Raw genomic sequence first — 22097 nt, 5'->3', positions numbered from 1 at the left:
GTTTGTAAAACTGTAAAATATGGTGTAAATTTGAACCTTCAAAATGCAAATTTAATTAAAATTTAAAAGTTTAGTAGTACATTACATATGCTATATATGGAAGGGGAACAGACCCCAGTAATTAAAGAAAGACGTAAATAAGTTTGAAAATAATATTTATTAAAAGAAAAGTCTAGAATCGAACCCAGTATTGAAAAGTTAAAAGTGTTTATTACTCTTTAAGTCTTGTAACTATGAGCTTAGCTAATGTAATATCATAATTTTTCCTTAGTTTTAGAATTTATTTTATTGTATCATTTTATATTGATATCAACAAGATGCAAGTGATTCAAAGTATGTATACTTAGACATTTTGTAGAAAAAGTAATTCATAAAAAATTAGTATGTAGACATTTTGTAGAAAAAATAAGTCATAAAAAATTAGTATGTAGACATTTTGTAGAAAATATAATTCATAAAAAATTAGTATGTATAATTAGACATTTTGTAGAAAAAATAATTTATAAAAAAATTAGTATGTATACTTAGACATTTTGTAGAAAAAATAATTCATAAAAAAATTAGTATGTAGACATTTTGTAGAAAAAATAATTCATAAAAAATTAGTATGTATACTTAGACATTTTGTAGAAAAAATAAGTCATAAAAAATTAGTATGTAGACATTTTGTAGAAAAAATAAGTCATAAAAAATTAGTATGTAGACATTTTGTAGAAAAAATAATTCATAAAAAATTAGTATGTAGACATTTTGTAGAAAAAATAAGTCATAAAAAATTAGTATGTAGACATTTTGTAGAAAAAATAAGTCATAAAAAATTAGTATGTAGACATTTTGTAGAAAAAATAATTCATAAAAAATTAGTATGTAGACATTTTGTAGAAAAAATAAGTCATAAAAAATTAGTATGTAGACATTTTGTAGAAAAAATAAGTCATAAAAAATTAGTATGTATACTTAGACATTTTGTAGAAAAAATAATTCATAAAAAAATTAGTATGTAGACATTTTGTAGAAAAAATAATTCATAAAAAATTAGTATGTATACTTAGACATTTTGTAGAAAAAATAAGTCATAAAAAATTAGTATGTAGACATTTTGTAGAAAAAATAAGTCATAAAAAATTAGTATGTAGACATTTTGTAGAAAAAATAATTCATAAAAAATTAGTATGTAGACATTTTGTAGAAAAAATAAGTCATAAAAAATTAGTATGTAGACATTTTGTAGAAAAAATAAGTCATAAAAAATTAGTATGTAGACATTTTGTAGAAAAAACAATTCATAAAAAATTAGTATGTAGACATTTTGTAGAAAAAATAAGTCATAAAAAATTAGTATGTAGACATTTTGTAGAAAAAATAAGTCATAAAAAATTAGTATGTAGACATTTTGTAGAAAAAATAAGTCATAAAAAATTAGTATGTATAATTAGACATTTTGTAGAAAAAAATTTATAAAAAAATTAGTATGTATACTTAGACATTTTGTAGAAAAAAATTTATAAAAAAATTAGTATGTATACTTAGACATTTTGTAGAAAAAATAAGTCATAAAAAATTAGTATGTAGACATTTTGTAGAAAAAATAAGTCATAAAAAATTAGTATGTAGACATTTTGTAGAAAAAATAAGTCATAAAAAATTAGTATGTAGACATTTTGTAGAAAAAATAAGTCATAAAAAATTAGTATGTAGACATTTTGTAGAAAAAATAAGTCATAAAAAATTAGTATGTAGACATTTTGTAGAAAAAATAATTCATAAAAAATTAGTATGTAGACATTTTGTAGAAAAAATAATTCATAAAAAATTAGTATGTAGACATTTTGTAGAAAAAATAAGTCATAAAAAATTAGTATGTAGACATTTTGTAGAAAAAATAAGTCATAAAAAATTAGTATGTAGACATTTTGTAGAAAAAATAAGTCATAAAAAATTAGTATGTAGACATTTTGTAGAAAAAATAAGTCATAAAAAATTAGTATGTATAATTAGACATTTTGTAGAAAAAAATTTATAAAAAAATTAGTATGTAGACATTTTGTAGAAAAAATAAGTCATAAAAAATTAGTATGTAGACATTTTGTAAAAAAAATAAGTCATAAAAAATTAGTATGTAGACATTTTGTAGAAAAAATAATTCATAAAAAATTAGTATGTAGACATTTTGTAGAAAAAATAAGTCATAAAAAATTAGTATGTAGACATTTTGTAGAAAAAATAAGTCATAAAAAATTAGTATGTAGACATTTTGTAGAAAAAATAAGTCATAAAAAATTAGTATGTAGACATTTTGTAGAAAAAATAAGTCATAAAAAATTAGTATGTAGACATTTTGTAGAAAAAATAAGTCATAAAAAATTAGTATGTAGACATTTTGTAGAAAAAATAATTCATAAAAAATTAGTATGTAGACATTTTGTAGAAAAAATAAGTCATAAAAAATTAGTATGTAGACATTTTGTAGAAAAAATAATTCATAAAAAATTAGTATGTAGACATTTTGTAGAAAAAATAATTCATAAAAAATTAGTATGTAGACATTTTGTAGAAAAAATAAGTCATAAAAAATTAGTATGTAGACATTTTGTAGAAAAAATAAGTCATAAAAAATTAGTATGTAGACATTTTGTAGAAAAAATAAGTCATAAAAAATTAGTATGTATAATTAGACATTTTGTAGAAAAAAATTTATAAAAAAATTAGTATGTATACTTAGACATTTTGTAGAAAAAAATTTATAAAAAAATTAGTATGTATACTTAGACATTTTGTAGAAAAAATAATTCATAAAAAATTAGTATGTAGACATTTTGTAGAAAAAATAACTCATAAAAAAATTAGTATGTATAATTAGACATTTTGTAGAAAAAAATTTATAAAAAAATTAGTATGTATACTTAGACATTTTGTAGAAAAAATAATTCATAAAAAATTAGAATGTAGACATTTTGTAGAAAAAAATAATTCGTAAAAAATTGACTTTTTTTTTTGTACTTTGAACCAGCTTGAACATTTTTTGTAATCTTTATTATAAAAAAAATGTTAAAACAATAACAGAGTCTCATTAAAACATTAAAACGGGCGTTCTGCATCTGTATATTTATTTATATTAAGAGGTCTACGTGGAAATACTACAATTGCTTACTTCATTTAAATAACATTTTTTGAAAAATCCACATTCTGTGAAATGTGAGAGTTTTAGATGATAGTTTTATGTGTGCTTTGTGTGTATTTCGTCATCTGCATCCGACCGGATCAAAACTGGTATTATCTAATCTCATTAAAACATTGTAATGGGCGTTATGCATCTGTATATTTATTTATATTAACAGGTCCACACGGACATTCCACATTGCTTCCTTTTTTGAAAAATCCTCATTCTGTGAAACGTGAGAATCTTAGCTGATGGTTTCATCTTCTATATAATATTTTAACTGCAGAAATTCCTCTGTGAATCGAAGTATCATAGGTTTGCTATAACAGATGCCACCTACTAATTCATTACGTCTAGGCTATTAGCCACTATCTTATGTAATTTTGGAATACAATTTTAGACACATTAAGTCATTATAATAAAATGCTACATTGCATCCTAGGAGCAACACCATCACAATCGAAACATCTGTAGAGGAAGGAGTACCTATTTTTCTCTATAAATATTTAGTCCTCCCACTGCTACAAGTGGACACTAGGACCAATTCAACATTTTCCTATGATACTTACATTGCCACTATAAAACTAGCAAAAAGTAAGTAAAAAAAAAAATACAAAACAAACATCCAGAAAGTTGGTATCTTCTTGATCGGCATTACCCTGGATGATTAATATCTAAAATGTATAAATAAATTATTCATTCTCTAGGGGTCAACTGGGTTAGGTTTAGTCGGGGCTGACAGTGTGTGGGGGGGTCGATTTTTCAGTCATTTCATGCACTAATTTTGAAAGAAAATGGTGACTCATTACTTGTGTGTGTGTGTGTGTGTGTGTGTGTGTCCAACTAGAAAGGGATTTGTTGGGTGAGGGAGAAATTTGGGGTTTAGGGAGAGAAAATAGATAGAGAGATAGAAGTTTTTAATAGAAATAGGTTATATTTTGGCCCCGAGCAACGCTGGGTAGCCCTGCTAGTTTTATAATGAACTTAAAAGTAAAGTATTCAGTTTTAGCTTAATTGTCCCCCCCCTCGGACAAAGGAGGGATTTGACCTAGTAATTCACTCTCATTCGTCTGTTCGTTTGTTCGCACTTTTCTCAATAACCACGCCTTGAATTTTTTTGAAATTTCGCACAAATATTAGTCATGGTGAAAGTAACTTTTTCACTCGTAGAGGGGAACCTTGCATGCTCAGCTTCTTTATATTTAAAATCTTAAAGTGTTGATCTCATCATCTGCTAGATTCCTTGTAGTGTCACTGAGCCCAGCTTTGAAGTTATTATTCAAATGCATGAGCATATACTCGACAAAAGGCCAGTCAGCTGCTGAAATGAAAAAAAACACACATTAGCAACAATGAAGGAACTGAGGAGTATATTGTTCATCTCCTTCCTCCCAGTCCATGATAGTTTCTGGTTCGAAACCAAGAGTACTCAAGGTTTATTACCTCAGACCAGGGTTGTTGAAAGGCTGTAAATTCTTTAGAGCTCAAAACATCTTTTTTGTCACCACAGGTGATCTACCAGTCACTCTCTCATCCCGATATGTCATATCAGGAACATCAGGTTGCGGACAAGTGTTGGTGCGAACTTACTTCGAGCAGTGACGTCAGTGATTAGAGGGTCAGGAAGAGGAGCACGAACTGGCGGAGTATGAACTGTCTCTGTATCACCAGCTGATAGAATGAACTGATGATTGGTAATCACATTTGGTGGCACCAGTCTCAGAGAGCGCCTATTCCGCAATGTGGTTCAACTGGAATGAAACATTTTCACATGATACTGGCAGTTTGATAGCACCTCAACAATATGGCCGCCAAGCATCCACTTTTTTCTTTATCCTGCAACAACATGTTAGACCCTAATAACAGGGACTGGAGTTCATGAAAATTTAAATTATAGCGTTTCATCAATATGGCCGCCAATTCATGAAAATTTAAATTATAGCGTTTCATCAATATGGCCGCCAATTCATGAAAATTTAAATTATAGCGTTTCAACACGGCTTCATTGCGTTTACTGAATGATGCTTCCCTTTCCTGTGCAGAGATGACCCACTTTTTGTGGAGGTGATAATGATGTGGATGGGATGCAATTCCATCACGAAGTTGGCAGTGTAACAAGATCTGAGCAAGACTCAACTTCACATCAGACAGGGGGATGTTCCGGTACTGCAGTATAGCACGAGCAGTGTCAGTATTAATTTCATCTTCTGGTATGCTGAAAAATGTTGGATATGAACTAATGACACTGTTCTGTAAGTAATCCTCAGAACAACTGTATAGGAGGTTCTGAACCTGTGTTGGGGGTTAGGGTATGTTGGTAACGTTTTTATGCACTCCCCAATCAATGATGAACTTTTGGAACTGAGGATAGGTCATGTTCACCATGACAGTAGAGAGTTTGATTGAGGCAGAGGGAGGTTTGAAACTTGTGGAACTGGTAACGATGGATGGTTCTATCTTCAGAGAATAGGTTTTGGTCAAGAGCAAGGATAGCAAGTTTGTCAGTGAGAAAATGAATACTGTCATCTAGGGCAAATTGTCATCTAGACCTTCCAGAGGTTGAAACCCAATTACAGGAGACTAAACTAGACATATTATTTCTAGGTGAAACTGGCATTGGACAGACCATTTCCCTAGATAAGTTTGTAATTAAAGGATACTCTAATTTAACTTCCAAATCTGACCCCCAAGATCGCCATGGGTATGGAATATGTGCCTATATAAAAGATGGCTTTCCATGTGGTAGGGACATTTCCAGAGAAGATCCTAACTTACCCTATATGTGCTTCCGGGTTGCACTAGCTCAAACTACTGCATTTATATTTGCTCTCTATCGTCCCCACCACAGCAGAGTTACTATCTTTAAAAGCATAGCTGAGAAAATTGACCACGCCCTATCTGCTTATCCTTCAGCTAATATTCATGTCTGTGGAAACTTCAATGTTCACAATGTGGAATGGTTAACTCACACAAACAAGACCCATGATGAGAGGAGGTTCTGTCATGATTTCTCCATTGCTTATGACCTCACTCAGATTGTTCACGAACCCACCCGTGTTCCCAATACTGACGGCCAGTAGGCAAGTCTCCTAGACCTCTTTCTCACAACTTGCCCTGAACTGTGTTCAGCTTCTGTTCTGTCTCCAGTTGGATCTTCCGACCACTCAGTTGTATCAGTTAAGATAAAAATGAAATGTAATAAGTCCCCAGATGTACCTATCCATCGTAAAGTATATCGATACTCTATGGCTGACTGGGATAGCTTCCGCACATTTATATCAGATCTACCTCTGCGTTCCATGTTTGAAAAGGATGTGTCCTCTATAGTATCAGACCTGACAGAATGGTTAATTGTAGGTATAGACCGTTTCATACCCTTGAAAATATTCCAGCAAAAACCTAACAACCAGCCGTGGTTCTCTGCAGAATGTGCTGCTGCAATTGCGCATAAAAATCACTTTTTCCATTGCTTCCAACGTAATAGATGTACTGAGACTAAAGCCGCTTTCAGAACTGCCAGCAACCACTGTAAAAAAGTAATAAAGAACACAAGAGAGTTGTATGCTCAGTCCGTCAAGTCCAAAGTAGCTGAGCAGCGGCTGGGTTCCCACCAGTTTTGGCAAATAGCAAACAGAATCCTGAACAGAAGCGTTTGCTTTATCCCAACTCTCAAAAATGGACCTGAGGTAATCCTGTCAGCATCAGACAAAGCCAAACTCTTTGCCAAGAACTTTGCAGCTAATTCTAACCTTTGCGACCAAGGCTGCTAACCTCCAATATTTCCTCCTGTATCAGAAAACATGTTATGTGATATACAAATATCTGTACGTGATGTTACCAAGCTAATCAAAAGCCTTGATTCCAGTAAAGCAACCGGCCCTGACGGTATTCTAATTATAGTGCTTAAAACACTTCAACCAGAACTTGCACCCATCCTTACAAAACTGTTTAAACGTTGTTTTAAGGAGGATTGCTTCCCGTCATCCTATCTACAGCAGATGTGCTTACAGTTATATCTCATAGGATTAGCGAATCTCTCGACGGAGGCTACCTTTCTAGGGCAATTGCTCTTAACATATCAAAGGCCTTTGATAGGGTATGGCATAAAGGTTTACTTCACAAGATCTCCAGCTATGGTATAGCTGGAAATGTCTTCTCAATTATTAAATCATTTCTCTCTGATAGTTTCATAAGAGTAGTGGTTGAGGGGCAAAAATCAGAAGCTCTTAGTATTAATGCTTGAGTCCCTCAGGGCTCCATCCTGGGCCCTACTCTCTTTCTGATCTATATTAATGATCTTCCAAATCACATCCTTACATCATTCGTAGACATCTATGCTGATGACACTACTATCTATGGTAGCACATCTAAGACTGTAAACGACCAAGTTCTCTCTGATTCTCTCTCCTCTGATCTTGAGCATGTGATACAATGGGGAAAGAGGTGGTTTGTTACTTTTAATGCATCTAAAACCAAGCTTTTATCTTTACATCATCAACGCTCTGATCCCCATCTAGCATCAATTGAAATGAATGGCGCTCGTCTTGAGGAGGCCTCATGTTTTGACATGCTTCTGGGCTTGATCTTTACTCCTAATCTTAAATGGAACACATACATTAAATCCGTTGCTAAGGCCGCTGGAAAAATGGTGGGATCATTCTATCACTCCAGTAGATATCTCACTGCTGATGCAATTCTCTATCTATATAAGAGCCAGGTACGTCCAAGGATGGAGTACTGTTGCCACATCTGGGCAGGAGCTGCTAGAAAGGACTTATCCTGCCTTGATAGAGTTCAAAATAGACTTCGTAGCCTTGTGGGGATGTCCTTTTCTCTTCCCTGCAACCTTTTTCTCATAGAAGAGATGCTGCGAGTTTGTCTCTGCGTTATCGTTATTTTCATGGCAAGTGCTCGGCTGAGCTCCATTCTATGGTCCCCCCTCGCCAAACTTTCACAAGAAACACCTGTCTAGTAGAAAACACTATCACTAGTTTCCCCCACTCTTTACCTGTGCCTAAACCTAAGCGTAGATTCCATGAGCAAAGCTTCTTTCTTAGAGCTGCACAACTATGGAATTGTCTTCCGTTTTTCTGCTTTCCAGCTGACTACAATATGGCTGTCTTCAAGTCTAACGTAAACAAGTTTTTGATGAGCCGTTCCATATAAGTTAACAAATTTACCGAATCTCCATTACTACCGGTTACCATTTTTTCTAATTTCTACTGTACACTCTTTAACCCTTATCCTCGAGTGGCCTCTTGGCCTTGATAAGTGGTGATGACTATGTAAAAAAAAAAAAAAAGAAAAAAGGACATCTAGGACACTCCACTGCAAGTGATCGCATACGAACTAAAAAATTCTTCAAAGGTCCATTTTCATCCTGTTGGCAGTGCTAGCTGCGATGGCCGAGTGGTTAAGGCGTTGGATTCGAAATCCAATGGGCATTGCCTGCACAGGTTTGAATCCTGTTTATAGCGCCATATTCAAATGTACAACCGTAGGCTCGGTGAAAGAAGTTAGATGGCTAAAGGCCAGTCAGCTTCTGAAATGAAAGAAACACAACTATGGAGAAACTATATGGTTCTATTAGTCATAATGGTGGAAAAATAAAATACACGTATGGAGAAAAAATTATTACTGAAATTAATATAAATACACTTATCATGTTTTTTGTTTTGTTTTTGAAAACAGCTCCAGATAAGGTATAAAGCCACTTGATGTAAGAATCTAAAAAAATATTACTTCAAGGTAGAAAACTAGCCAACAATAAATGTTATCTAGATATATTCAAACCCAATAGGCATTAATTCTTCCTCCTTTGTCAGAAACATCGCTCATGGAATGTGAGGACTAAATGACAAAATAAGAAAAGTGAGAATTATGAGACTGTCAAAAGTAAACCCATCGTCTACTTTTTACTTCGCCTTTTCTCCTTGACTCTCAAGATACTTTCCCCTTTTTAATTCAATCACTGAACCGACATCCATTTGTTCAGTATTTCTATTGCATCCACACTAGTTGCTCTAGTTACTCAAACAAACCAGACACATTTCAAGTGTATTATTTGTAAGCTGCTGCAAGGAAAGTGGGCTCTCTCTACCGTGCTAGAAAATTACTTACACCTGAGAGTATTCTGTACCTCTACAAAGCCGTCATTCGTTCATGCATGGAGTATTGTTGTCATTTTTGAACTGGTGCATCTGCTATTAGACTCTCACTCCTGAACAGGGTTCAAAAGTGAGTTGCCAACCTAATAGGTCCCAAACTGTCAGCTAGGCTTCAACCTCTGTCCCATTGACAAATTGTTGCATCCCTCTGCCTGTTTTAAAAGTATTTTAATGGTAGGTGCTCTGACAAACTACAAGCCCTTGTACCCCCTTGGTGTAAATACCTCTGACAAACCCGACAAGTAGCAAAATCCCACCCCAACACAGTAGAAATTCCCAGATGCCAGAAAGTCTTCTACTGTAATAGTGTCTTCCCTGGGACTTTGGAAATACTTTCCAGGTTCCTGCTTCTTTGACTGTACTGACATGCAGAAGTTCAAGTGTAATGTAAACAGACATGTTGCGACTCAACTCCCTACATAGTATCTCTGCAGCTTCTATCCCAGATAGTAGCCCCCTGCATCAAAGTGACACTGTGCCTTGTTTGGGAGTGAAAATGCAATTAAAAAAATAGCATAAATAAATCCTGGTATGTTTTTATTAATACAGCTTTTCAGTTCGTTTATGTTTATTACTTTCGTTTAAATGTAAGAATAATTAAAAAACGGCTACTCTATTATTATTTTCATGGCAGGTGTTTGGCTGAGCTTTAATCTAACCCCCCCCCCCCGTAATACATTTGCAACAAATACTTGTCTAGCTATAACCGTTAACAATTTCTCTTACCCTCTATCTGTGCCTAAAATTAAACAGACTTCATGAGCAAAGTTTTTAATTTTCTAGAACTGTCCGTCTGTGGAACACAATACCGTGAGGCTGCTTCCAGCTGACTATAACATGGTCATGTATATAAGTTTTTGCTGAGTCGTCCTCTTTAATAATTACACCCTATCCAAGTTCCACTTTTACCAATCATCACAGTGTTGTCTCACTATATCTTCGAGTAACTTTTGGGCCTTGATAAGCGATGGCCTCCCTCCCCTCCCCCACCTCCGAGTAAAAAAAAAAATAATTCTCATACTTTTAATTATTCAAATCATTTACTTACATTTCGCATTCTGATATGATATTATAACGGTCATTAAAAAAGTAATGCATCCTATTTTTTGACTTCAAAAAAAAAAAGTTGAAAAGCTATGAAGACGGAAGTGGTACCTTTGTGCTTCAAAATCTATTTTTCTACATAGTCACCACCATTCTTAATGTGGCTGTGCATGGGCGTTCGGAGTATGCTCTGTCGCCACTCTGAAATCGACAAAAGCATCTCGTAACTGTGCTGACATCAACTGTGTTGGCTTCGTAAATGTTCAACAGGCGCCAGTAAATGTTGCTCAGTTCAATTTTTTTTTTTTTTCGTATGGAAGAATTCTGAGACGTTTCTGCTTCTGGCACACGTCTATGGCAGAAGTTGGTTTCTTAAGGTTGCTTACCGTCAATATGTGCAACAGAAAGATGAAACTTTCTAGTCATAAGTGCATAAGTTCAGTCATGTTAAGAAAGCAATTTGCAATCTCCTTTGAGCCATTTGGATGAAAAAAAAATATATACGGCATAATCACATTGACACACCGGTTCTCGTTAGATCACTGAAATTAAGCAACGTTGAGTCTGGTCAGTATCAGATGGGTGACTGATTTGGAAATACTAGGTGCTGTATGTAGGGGGACGTTGACAATTCCTTGCAAGAGTTGTAAAAACCCAACGTCGTCCTCTTCCTTAACGGGAATATACATGCGACTGAGGACTGCTTGTGAATTTCATTCTTCCATGAAATTTCCTCCTTTGAAGGAAGCCAGTTAAACCTACTTTAGGGTTAATGCCATAATTGGAGGAAAAAAAAAATAGGATGCATAACTTGTGTGCTGCATACAAGAACACGTTTTTAGATTATGCAAGTGGTTAAAAGAAGCAGATGTGTGAGAATTGGGGGTGGGGATAATAAGGCACCGTAGGGGGGGATGAACAAACTGCTTTCTTCCTCTATAGTATTTAAGGAATACTTTTGGCAGCTGTATCATTTTTCTTCTCTCAGCATCTTCTCTTCAACTAATAAACCTGCCTGCTACATCATGGAATAGATGAAGATAGAGAAAGTGTGTACATGGGAGGCTGGGTAATTTCTCTGTATCGGATCTCTCGCTTATTCATGTGGGATTCTTTTGCCGTCTCCACGCAAACATTGGTACTTTTATTTATTTTTTATTTTTGGTAAAAATAGCGGCCATCAAACATCCCTTTGGCTTCTGCGAGATGATGGGGGGAAGGATCCTCAGAAAATGTCTGTGTCGTCGTTCGTTTGGATTATTAATTAATACGCAATGGCCCCCAACTTGTCTGTTGACGTAACTTTGTTTTCTTTCTGTTTACACTGCCTGCCCTTGTCTTTCGGTTGGATTACAAACCTGACAAAATAGCAGCTCCATTATTTTTACTTTCTTGTTCACGTACATTTGAAGCTTTCAAACTTTCGTTGGAACTGCTTCTCTATTGTACACATTGGATACCGCAGTAGTTTATGGGTTTTTTTATTTATAATTGAAGACTCAACAAAATTTAAGCATGGCTGATAATGCAGAAGAATGTAAGTATACACGCATATATATATATATATATATATATATATATATATATATATATATATATATATATATATATATATATATATATATATATATATATAATTTTTTTTTTTTTTTTTTTTTTTTTTGATATAGACAAATTTACATGGTCGCGACACTGAACATGCTAATGTTTCAGACAGATGATCGATCAAGACCACAAGTCCTCGTCAGGCGACTTAATAAAGTTTGTCTTCCACAGGAGTCCGGTTCTTAAATGAGAGATAAGATAAGAGAATATGTGTCCAAAACATTTTTTTTTTCTTCCTTTGAAGTTTGTAATGCTGGGTATGGGGCAGCCAAACCAGCTGCCAACATTGCCCCGCTTTTTATTGAAACCAACCGAGAGCTCTTTTTAGTATCCTCGCTGTTCCCTTAAGTGCAATTGTCTGGATCTGTTTTGCACTTAGTTCGCCAGGAACATGTTCAGTGTCGGGACCATGTAAATTTGTCTATATCAATAAAAATATTTTTTGCTCTTTTTTTATTGAGCACTCTTAATAACCTCGTTAAATTCATAAGTTTTTTTCTCTCTTGAATATCTATAATTTGGTATATATCTATATATATATATATATATATATATATATAGTGATGGGACGATTCCAATATTTTTCCTGACTCCAATATAATTACCGATTCTGTATTAAATATTTGATTCTTTATAAATCTATAAATATTTAACTATAATTTTTTTTTATTTTTCCTGATTAACGCTAAAACACGTTAAATGTGTATATATTTTCTTAAATGTAAAAACACACTTGTGGAGGGTGGGGATGATCTATAGATGTTAGTTTTACTGGTAGTTTAAAATCAATAAATATGTATTATTTTTATTATTAGCACCAACAGTGGAAGATTTTGTTTTAAACAAAATCAAATAAAAACACAAAAGAATCGTAGGCACACATTTTTCTGCTACCGATTCCGATACGCCCAAAATTGTTCCGATTTTTTTGATTCCCGATTTCAATTAACCGTCCTAACACTAATATATAATTGTTTTGGTAAACTTTTTTTTCAATAATATTTCATTATTTGTGTAAACCAATTCTTTTTGTTTAGAAGCTCAATGTTTGTTAAATATAACAATAGAGCACATATAAAAGAACAACAGTATCGTTACATTCCAAGATCCAAATATTTATTTTTCATGCAAAACAGCTTTTCCAGTATGTTAAAATTTTGGTAATTTTTTACAAATCCGTTTCATTATGCAGAAACAAACGGTTTTTATTATGTCAACACAAAAAATAAATACCCTTTAATATATATATATATATATATATATATATATATATATATATGTATATATAGTAAGCCTGACGAATCCTAGTGTGAATGAAATGCGGAATACTCTGTGTAGCTTAATTGCCATATATATTTTTCTAACTTACTACCTAGCTCTACCTATGTATTGAGCACTGTTAAAGTAAATACTTAGTTTACGCATAAAATTATACTTTCGTATATTAATTTATGTGATTAAATGAGGTAGTCTCATATATATATATATATATATATATATATATATATATATATATATATATATATATATATATATATATAGAGAGAGAGAGAGAGAGACTTACATGTAATATACTGAGTTCGTGTAATTCAGTAAATTTTCATATACCAATAGGTTTTAAGCCAAAAATGGTTGACTTAAGGATTAAGCTACACAATTATCACATTTCATAATTGAGCATTGATATACTGTGTGTGCAAAATCAAGACTTCAAGACAAGGTGTTGATGGCAACAAAAAGTGTATTTCATTTTACGTTACAATTGTTTCAATGTCTAGTTTGACAATTTCAAGCATTATATCGTTTGAAAATTTTCAAAAACCAGCATTTCTTCAGACTTTATGAAAAAACACACTTTAGGCATTGTAGCATTTTTTGAATAGAAAGAAAAAAAGGCGAGAGGGTGGGAATCCCTAACGGGAAAAGCATGCGAGAAACATTTACCTTGGTTGTGGTTACGGAAATATATATATATATATATATATATATATATAAGGGTGTTTTTGTTTTTGTTTTTTTTTACCTGCAAAAAATTTAAAATTATAATAAATAAAAAAAAAAAAATATTCCATTATATGAATGTATGGTTTATTCCAATGATTAATTTTCAGCGTTGATAATTTAAATACAATTTTGGGCATATGACCCCCGTGACTTGTGCATATATGGCATAATCTAGAAGGTCTAATTTAACAGACTCTACGCATTAAATTAGGCTGTAAGATAAATAATGCATTGAATGTTAGTCTTCCAAATGGTCTATTGTGTTTGGTTTATCAGTGTAGACATGGGACTTAACATATCATCAAAGAAAATAATCTAAATGGGGTTAAATCGCACAAACGAGATGGTCAGTCGGAAGGTTCATTTTGTTAAATTATTTGTTTATCGAATGTTTCAGTAAATTGATCATATGATTTGCAATTTGCAAAGGCTGCTCGGGTGTCAGTTAGTCTCTTCATGATGTATTGCTAACTAAACATAACCAATAGTTGCTAAATCTGCAATTAAAACAAATAAAGTCTATTTAAAGTTCACCATCTCTTAAAAAAACAAAAAAAAAAAACAAAAAAAAAAACTATATATATATAGGCGGCATTTTTTTTTTTCTTAAGTATATTTCATTAAATAAAATAGACGTTTTTTTGTTAATTAATTCTATTTTTGATACTTTCATACTTTCAAGTAACGGTCTTCATTTCTGATGTAATCGCCAATATTTATCTTAAGTCCGAGTGCTTTCCAATCCTGGATTCATTGTCAAGGATAGATTAATCTGATTTTGAACAATTTATATAATATCATTTTTTTTTTCTTATGATAAATATGGCGATTACATCAGCCAGTTCCTACCAGAAGTGTAGAACGTTATTCAGAAATTAGAAAGGATCAAAAATAGAATTAATCGACAAAAACGTCTATTTTATTTAATGTAACTAGCGGGACCTGTGGAAATTCCACAGGGGACTAATTCATATGTAATATATTGATGTTGGCATTCTGTAGATATTCAGCATAAATGGAGACGTTCTGATATTACTGTAGCTCTTTTGTTAAAACTGCAAAAGTATTTACCCCAGTTAGTAGGGACGCTAAAAATACGCTTAAATATGATATTTTAATTCTTGTAGATTTTGTATATATTATTATAGAGTTAATATTCTATCGGCTTTTATATATTATAAAGTTGTGATTTCAAAAATAAAAAATATATCCATATGACTTGGGTTCATCAGCTTAAATCAAAACCAAATCCCAAACTTATATATATACTAGCAAAAGTACCCGTCGTTGACTGGGTTCAAAAACAGCCTACAGAAAATGGACCCTGATTTATGAAAGTATGATAGGGATGAAAAGAAAGGGTTGTAAAGAGATAGCTTCGAATTTGGGGGTAGCAAAATATGATGAAAGTAAAAATAAAATAGATAAACCACATAATTTATTATACCATACCTGTTCACACTGAAACACTTACCACAATATTCTGTGGATCTATATTAAACCTTCTTAAACTTTGTGACATATTTCCATTCTATGGACGTCAGGTGCGAACAAACACCCCATAATTTTATTATACTATATTTCTTCAAACTGAAACATAATTATCAAAGTATACTTATGCAGATAGATATGAAAAGTCTTTATTAAAGTTTGTCCCTATTTCCATTCCATGGAGGCCAAGCGCGAACGCAGACCACCCAATTTTATTATACCATCCCTATTTAAGTTAAAACATACTTATCAAAGTATTCTTATGTACATCTTTTTTTTATTTTTTATTTTTTTTATTACATTTTCACCCCAAACAAGGCACATTGCCACTTTGGTTTAGGGGGCTACTATCAGGGGAAACATCTACTGGGGTACTATGTAGGGATTTGGGCAGCGAGATGTTGGTTCACGTTGCACTTGAATTTATGCATGTCAGTACAGTTGGGGAAGCAGTGACCTGAAATGGAATTCCAAAGTCTAGCAGTTCTGGGGAAGAAACTACTGGAGTAGAAAGATCTTTTACATCTAGGGATCTCTACAGTGTGGGGGTGGGATTTTGCAGCTTGTCGGGTCTGTCGAGGGTGTTTACGTCGTGGGGGCACAAGTGCTTGCAGTTCATCAGAGCATTCACCATTATAATACTTGTAGAACAGGCAGAGGGATGCAACGTTTTGACGATGGGACAGAGGCTGAAGCTTAGATGCCAGTTTAGGGCCTATCAGATTTGCGACTCTCTTTTGAACCCTGTCAAGGAGCGAGAGACTAGTAGCCGATGCACCAGCCCAAATATGACAGCAATACTCCATACATGGGCGAATAGTGGCCTTGTAGAGGTACAGGATACTTTCGGTAGAGAGAGCCCACCTTCCTCGCAGCGGCCCTGGCAATGCTCTCGATGTAATTGTTCCAGCTCATGTTTCCTGTGAACGTTAGGCCAAGGAGCTTGAGAGACGTACTCTCAGATAAAGAGTCGTTGGCCATTGCTATAGGTGGTAGAGAAGGTTTCTTGTAATTATTGAATGAAACCAGTTTTGTCTTGGCGGCATTGAACGTGACCATACATTTTTGAAACTAAACCAAAGAGGAGGGAGGCTTCTTCAGTCTTGGATGACAACCTTCCTAGAGCTGGTGACTCAAACAAATTACCGGTTTGCAAACCTAAATTGCTTAAGGAGTAGATAGGTCCTGCCTATCGCCCGGCTTCCATACTCCTTCTTTGCCTATTAACATCTATATCAAAAACACTTGTAAACGTTTTTTTTTTAATTTTTTAATTTTTATTTCCATACATTGTGGACCAGGCACGAACGCAAACACCACACTTTTAATGAACCACCGTTCTGCCAGATCAAACATACCCATTCCTGCGTCTCGATACATCTTCTATCATTATATGTAATCGGTTTTTTAAAATAGTCAACCATATAGGAGCCTATTCGTGACCAGACACACACACACACACACACACATTCAGCTATAATCGAGACCAAACTTATGAAGAATTCTTGGTAAAATTATTTATTACAAGAAATGGAAGGTCATAACTTAAACGACAGTCACCCGGAAGCGAAAAAAGATGTAAGCATCACACACAAAATAACACGCTATCGTATTAATATATAGATTCATGCATGAAGTTCTTTGAGGAAACAGCCTGAAGGAGTTCACTAGTCAGACCATACTTGACTGAGATATATTTTTCAGATATGTTTTTATGTTTTTGCTTCATTAAGAAAATGTGAAATTGCTTTGTCAGACCTTTTTGATAAAGTTGGAAAAAAATCAAATAAAATAAACAGTTTACTGTCGATTAATTTTCCTGAAATCACTAATTAGCTGCACACTGTTGCTTGAAGACATCTGTGCATCGTAAACCAATGTTCACCGGATGATGCCTAAATTACAATTCGAACCACCTGTACAAAAATGTAAAGAAAGAAAAAAAAAATACAAAATGCGTCAAGTAAACAAGAGTTGTCAAATACAAGACATCTGCTAGAGAAACATTTCTTGTAAGAAAAAAAAAAGCAAAACATTTACAATAAAACAGAAACACAATCTTGAAAAGTAGAAGAAAGTTACCAATTCTAATGTAATAGAAAACTAATGGAGAACTTTGAAGTAAATACACAAAAAAAACAACAACAAAAAAAAACACCCGGATCTTTTGTTAGTTGTATATTTAATATGGTTAGGAAGCTTTTTTGCTTTTTATTGAATAAGATAAACACTTTCAGGATTGCGGAATTGGAAGAAATGAACACTGACTCTTAGAATTCTAAAATATCTGACTCTCACTCCTTTCTTTAAAGATATTTTGTTAGTTATGTATTTTATATGGCTAGGAAGCATGCTTGCTTTTATTGAATGAGATTAATACTGCCTATCAGGATTCCTATTTACAATGCCTCCCCACGGGACAGAGTCGTTTTCTAACGTGAAGAAAAGGAACAAAAAGCAAAAATTGTCTCAGTCGTGAAGGATTTCTACTCTACTGACAGAGAACAAGAAATTGAAGTGCAGCATCTGAAGAACATATACTACACTTTGAGCTTGTCTATCAGGATTGCAGAGTCGGAAGATATAAACTCTGACTCTTAGACTCTGACTTCTTGTTTTAAAGACTGCCTCCAAATTCTTCATAGATTAAAACATCCGACTGACTCCTAGCATTGTTATGATTCCAACTCGGACTCCTACCGATTTTGGCAGCAGAACTTCAGTTAAAAATTTCTTGTGAAACTAATACGCATGTTCGTAATAATACTAAACAAAAATTTTTTTAATTAAAATAAATAAATAAATAAATAAATAAAAATGTCACCCCCCCCCCCACGCACACAAAAAAAAAAAAATAAGGTTGTATCATTGTTTAACAAATTTGCACAGAGTTTATTAGACGTACAATTTGAGCCGATTAGAAGATATGAAAATGTTAGCTTATGGGTCTACAAGAAGTCTAGTCGTTTTATTAAGGGGCTGGTCGTTGACCCAGATTATTTTTGCTGTTATTTTTTTTTGTTGTTGTTGAGCATCGTAGCACTTTCCATTAAAATAATTGTAAAACACTTTGGCCTTCGGGCCATGATCACAGTTTAGTATCTGTTTTGATGCTACACTTCACCTTTTCTGTCAGTGGAGGAGAAATCCTTCATGACTGAGACAAGTTTTATTTTTGTTCCAATTCAGAGTGCCCCTTTTTGGGGAGCTGGGTTTTCCCCACGTTAAAAAAAAACACACCGTGTCTAATTCTGTCAGACAGGAGCTGGAGCTTGATTGATAGTACCGAATCTATTAAATTTGAGACTCTTTTTCGGACCCTGTCTAAGAGCGAGACACTCGTGTAAGATGCAACAGTCCAGATTTGGCAACAATACTCAATACATGGACTAATGGTGTCTTTGTAGATATAGGATGCTCTCAGGTGTGAGTAATTTTCTAGCACGGTAAAGAGAATCCACCTTGTTTATATATGGCACAGTCATGCCAGATCACTGAAGTTAAGCAATGTTGAGCCTGGCCAGTATCAGATGGGTGTTTATATGAGAAGGTGAGGTGCTGTATGTAACGCAAGGTAAAATACCAGGTTGGGAAACTGGCGCAGTCTATCCTTCTCTCGAGGGTAGATGGGTCTCTCTTAAGCCATGGTAGGCAACTCATCTAGTGATGGTGTCACAATAAAAAATACTCTTGATAGCCCTGCCGAAGCATCAAGTATTCAACTATGAACAAGATTTGAATTACACTACAAACTTGTGTAGTGAGTTCAATCTCGGCTGCGGCCACATGTTACGTTACATGTTACGTTACATGTTACGTTACGTATTTGTTTACAGTAAGCCTGAGCAATGTCCTCAACGTATTTGTTCCAGTTCATGGTGAATGTTAAGCCAAGGAGTTTGAACGATGAGTTGTCGGGTGGGATGATATTAGTCATGGCAACTGATGGTTGAGAAGAAGACTGAACCCTGGTGTGCAAAAATCGAAATGAAAGTGTGCAACCTGGTTGATGTCAACCTTTTCGATTAGATCATATGAAAAGTAGATGTGAAACGTCGCCTGGTGTTTCTCACCAGAAAGTCTGGGGAACTCGCAACAGTCTAAATACCAAAACCAAATGAAGAAAGACTGTAACAGGTCCATGAATCTGCCATTTTGAATTACTTCAATTCAGTAAAACGCTTGTAACCGAGGTCCCATTCAAACGTCAGCCAGACAATTTCGTACATATCTTGTCGTAAGACAAACAAATCATTTGTCAGGTTTGTGCAAAAAGAAAAGATTAATGTCAACTTTTTAATTTCATTTGTAAACAAAACATATTTCCAAGCACATCTATAATGTAAATCTCACCTGTCTGCTTAAATGTATGTCTGCCTAAAACTTTTGACAGAAGCGACTGATTTTCAGGAGATCGTTTTGAAGCTCGGCCCTTTGGACGACAAATATCGAAAAATTAGCTAAAAACATTAATTCCTTCACCCTCAACTGGACACTTTCTACAGGGAGGGGGTCACTTTTTTGCCGATATTTTCGAAAGTCATCCCCTCTTTTCGATTGACTAGCCCTAATTTAAACCTTTGCCACTTCCAGTTTGGCGATGGACATTACAGCAAAGATGTCACTTTTTTTTTTCATGTTGTTTTCCTACTTCGCGGTACGGGTTCGAGCCTGCCTTCCTACTACCACTTTTTTTTTTTTTTTTGCTCAACACTCACCTCCAAAGACCCGGGCAACACCGGGCACCCAGGCTGGTTGTATATAAGTGACGGTACTTATGCAAAGTAAAGACTGTGCTATTGTCCGTATTTTCTGGGCAGTTTACATAAAATACTGAAAGGTACCAAACAAAGTTTTCATGATTTTATTTTTTTGTGCAAACACTGATCATTTTTTTTTTTTTCAATGAAAAATATATTATATCTGTTATTACAAAGATAATTCAATGAAAAATTAGTCGAAAATACTGAAAACTATTCTTTTTGTTCTTACAAAGATAATATAAAGTATAGTTATTAAGCAATTTTTATAAAAAATAAAGAAAATTCAAACCAAGCAAAAAAAAAACACTCCTTGTAAGCTATATTTCATAAATAAATATTTATTTTTTAAATAACAAAAATTTTTAATTTTTAATGACATTTTAAAAAAATTTCTTTCGTTCAATTCATGATAAATAGTTATTTATTTTGTTTTAAATAATAAACCAATGGTAACAAATGTTTTCTTAAATGCCATCGGCTGCTGTGATTTGATTGGCTCAGCATTTCGCTACCTTTCAGCGTTTTACGTAAACTGCTTGAAAAATTCCAACGATAAAATCGTCCTTATTCTACATAAATATCTAAATAAATTTTGTTGATACCAAAATAGCTGAAATATTGAATTTTAAATTCTTATTATCTTCAAAAATTAACTTCTTTGCGAAGAGTAATTTGTATATTTTATTTATTTATTTATTTGCAGATTGTTATCCTCATCTTCATAGTTGTTGTTGTTTCATCATGTTTCAGCCAACCATTCTTCTAGCCTTCTTCAAGCTGTTAACCGCAACAGGATAGGAATGCTGAGTCTTGTAACTGTATCCTCAGTAAATACTGCCTTCCACAGTTGTTGTTGTCTAACCACGTTTTGGCCAACTAATCCTCTGGCCTGCTTTGGGTTGGATTGAAACGGCTATCTTCAGACAATGCTCACTTATAACTGTAGAGATTCAACGTCTCTATTCACTATGCCATGGATCCTGAAGAAGGTCAAAGGATTAGTTGGCTGAAACCTGGTGAAAAAACAACCATGAAGATGAGGATAACAGTTCATAAAAAATAAAATCTTTGCGAAAGCTCACAAAATCATCTCTGCAGAACTCTTCGATCTAGAGACATAAAATAGGCGCCATTCAATTCTTTGTCTGAAGATCTATGATCATATCCGTTTCTGTTCTAATGTGACCCTTATTCATTTGGCATGGAATGATATGTAGGTTTGATTAGTTTGCTGATGGAAGAATTTTGACTTTTTTCATTTGAGTTTATTTTGCATCAAAAGAGAATTTTTACTTTGAAGTTATACCTGAATGAAATGAGTCTACTTTTGAATTGCATCTACTGTTACAGGGAAAGGGCTGTCCCCTTTCCATGTAAATAAGAAACGTATTAGATAAGTTAAAATGAGATTGGGATAAGCTTAGAATCGAACCTTGTAAGCAAGATTCAGAAATTGGAATGTTAGATAATAAGGCTATTGTTAATTCTGAATATGAAATATGTCAGTAAAAGAATGAACAATACAAATTAAAAATATATTGTTAAAAAATAGGTTAGGTTAAAAAATACGTTAGGAGAGGATTCTTTGTTTGCAGAAGTGTGTTTGGGACAAACATGCATAGCCAGTGAATTAGTCACGTTTGAAAAACACACTTCTGGCGTCATAGACAAAGGACGATTCTCCATATAGTTCGATGGGTTCGAATTTGGGAGTCAGATCAGACAGTCAGTCAGAGAGAGAGTTGAGAGTCGGTCAGTTGGCAGTCAGTGGTCAGCTGACCCTTTGGAAGCGAAGGGTAGAAAATTAAACCATATAGATACAAGTGAATTCCTGATGTCACCAGCATTCGACCGGTCCAATGA

At 33.7% G+C, this 22097-nt stretch overlaps 1 protein-coding gene and 1 non-coding gene across 6 annotated transcripts in view; both read left to right on the top strand.

Annotated features, from left to right (window-relative positions):
- The window catches only part of LOC145241334 (dystrophin-like), a 1936823-nt gene that overhangs the window by 89000 nt on the left and 1825726 nt on the right, over positions 1 to 22097 (top strand). The window contains exon 1 of one of the 5 annotated variants that reach the window (XM_080104176.1): positions 11547 to 11908. The exons of the other annotated variants lie outside the window; for them this stretch is intronic. Within the exon in view, the coding sequence (XP_079960302.1) occupies positions 11887 to 11908 (22 nt within the window). The 5' untranslated portion in view covers positions 11547 to 11886. Of the gene's footprint in view, positions 1 to 11546; positions 11909 to 22097 lie in introns of those variants that run through there. 5 annotated transcript variants of the gene reach the window in all.
- On the top strand, positions 8556 to 8637 carry Trnas-cga (transfer RNA serine (anticodon CGA)). Its single transcript has one exon. It is a non-coding gene; the product is annotated as a tRNA-Ser (tRNA).

Source organism: Euprymna scolopes, chromosome 20 (genome assembly GCF_053919585.1).
Source record: "Euprymna scolopes isolate OS-2025 chromosome 20, ASM5391958v1, whole genome shotgun sequence".
NCBI classification, from domain to species: Eukaryota; Metazoa; Mollusca; class Cephalopoda; order Sepiida; family Sepiolidae; genus Euprymna; species Euprymna scolopes.
Note: the sequence above shows the minus strand (reverse complement) of the source record. Positions and strands in the feature narration are given on the sequence as shown.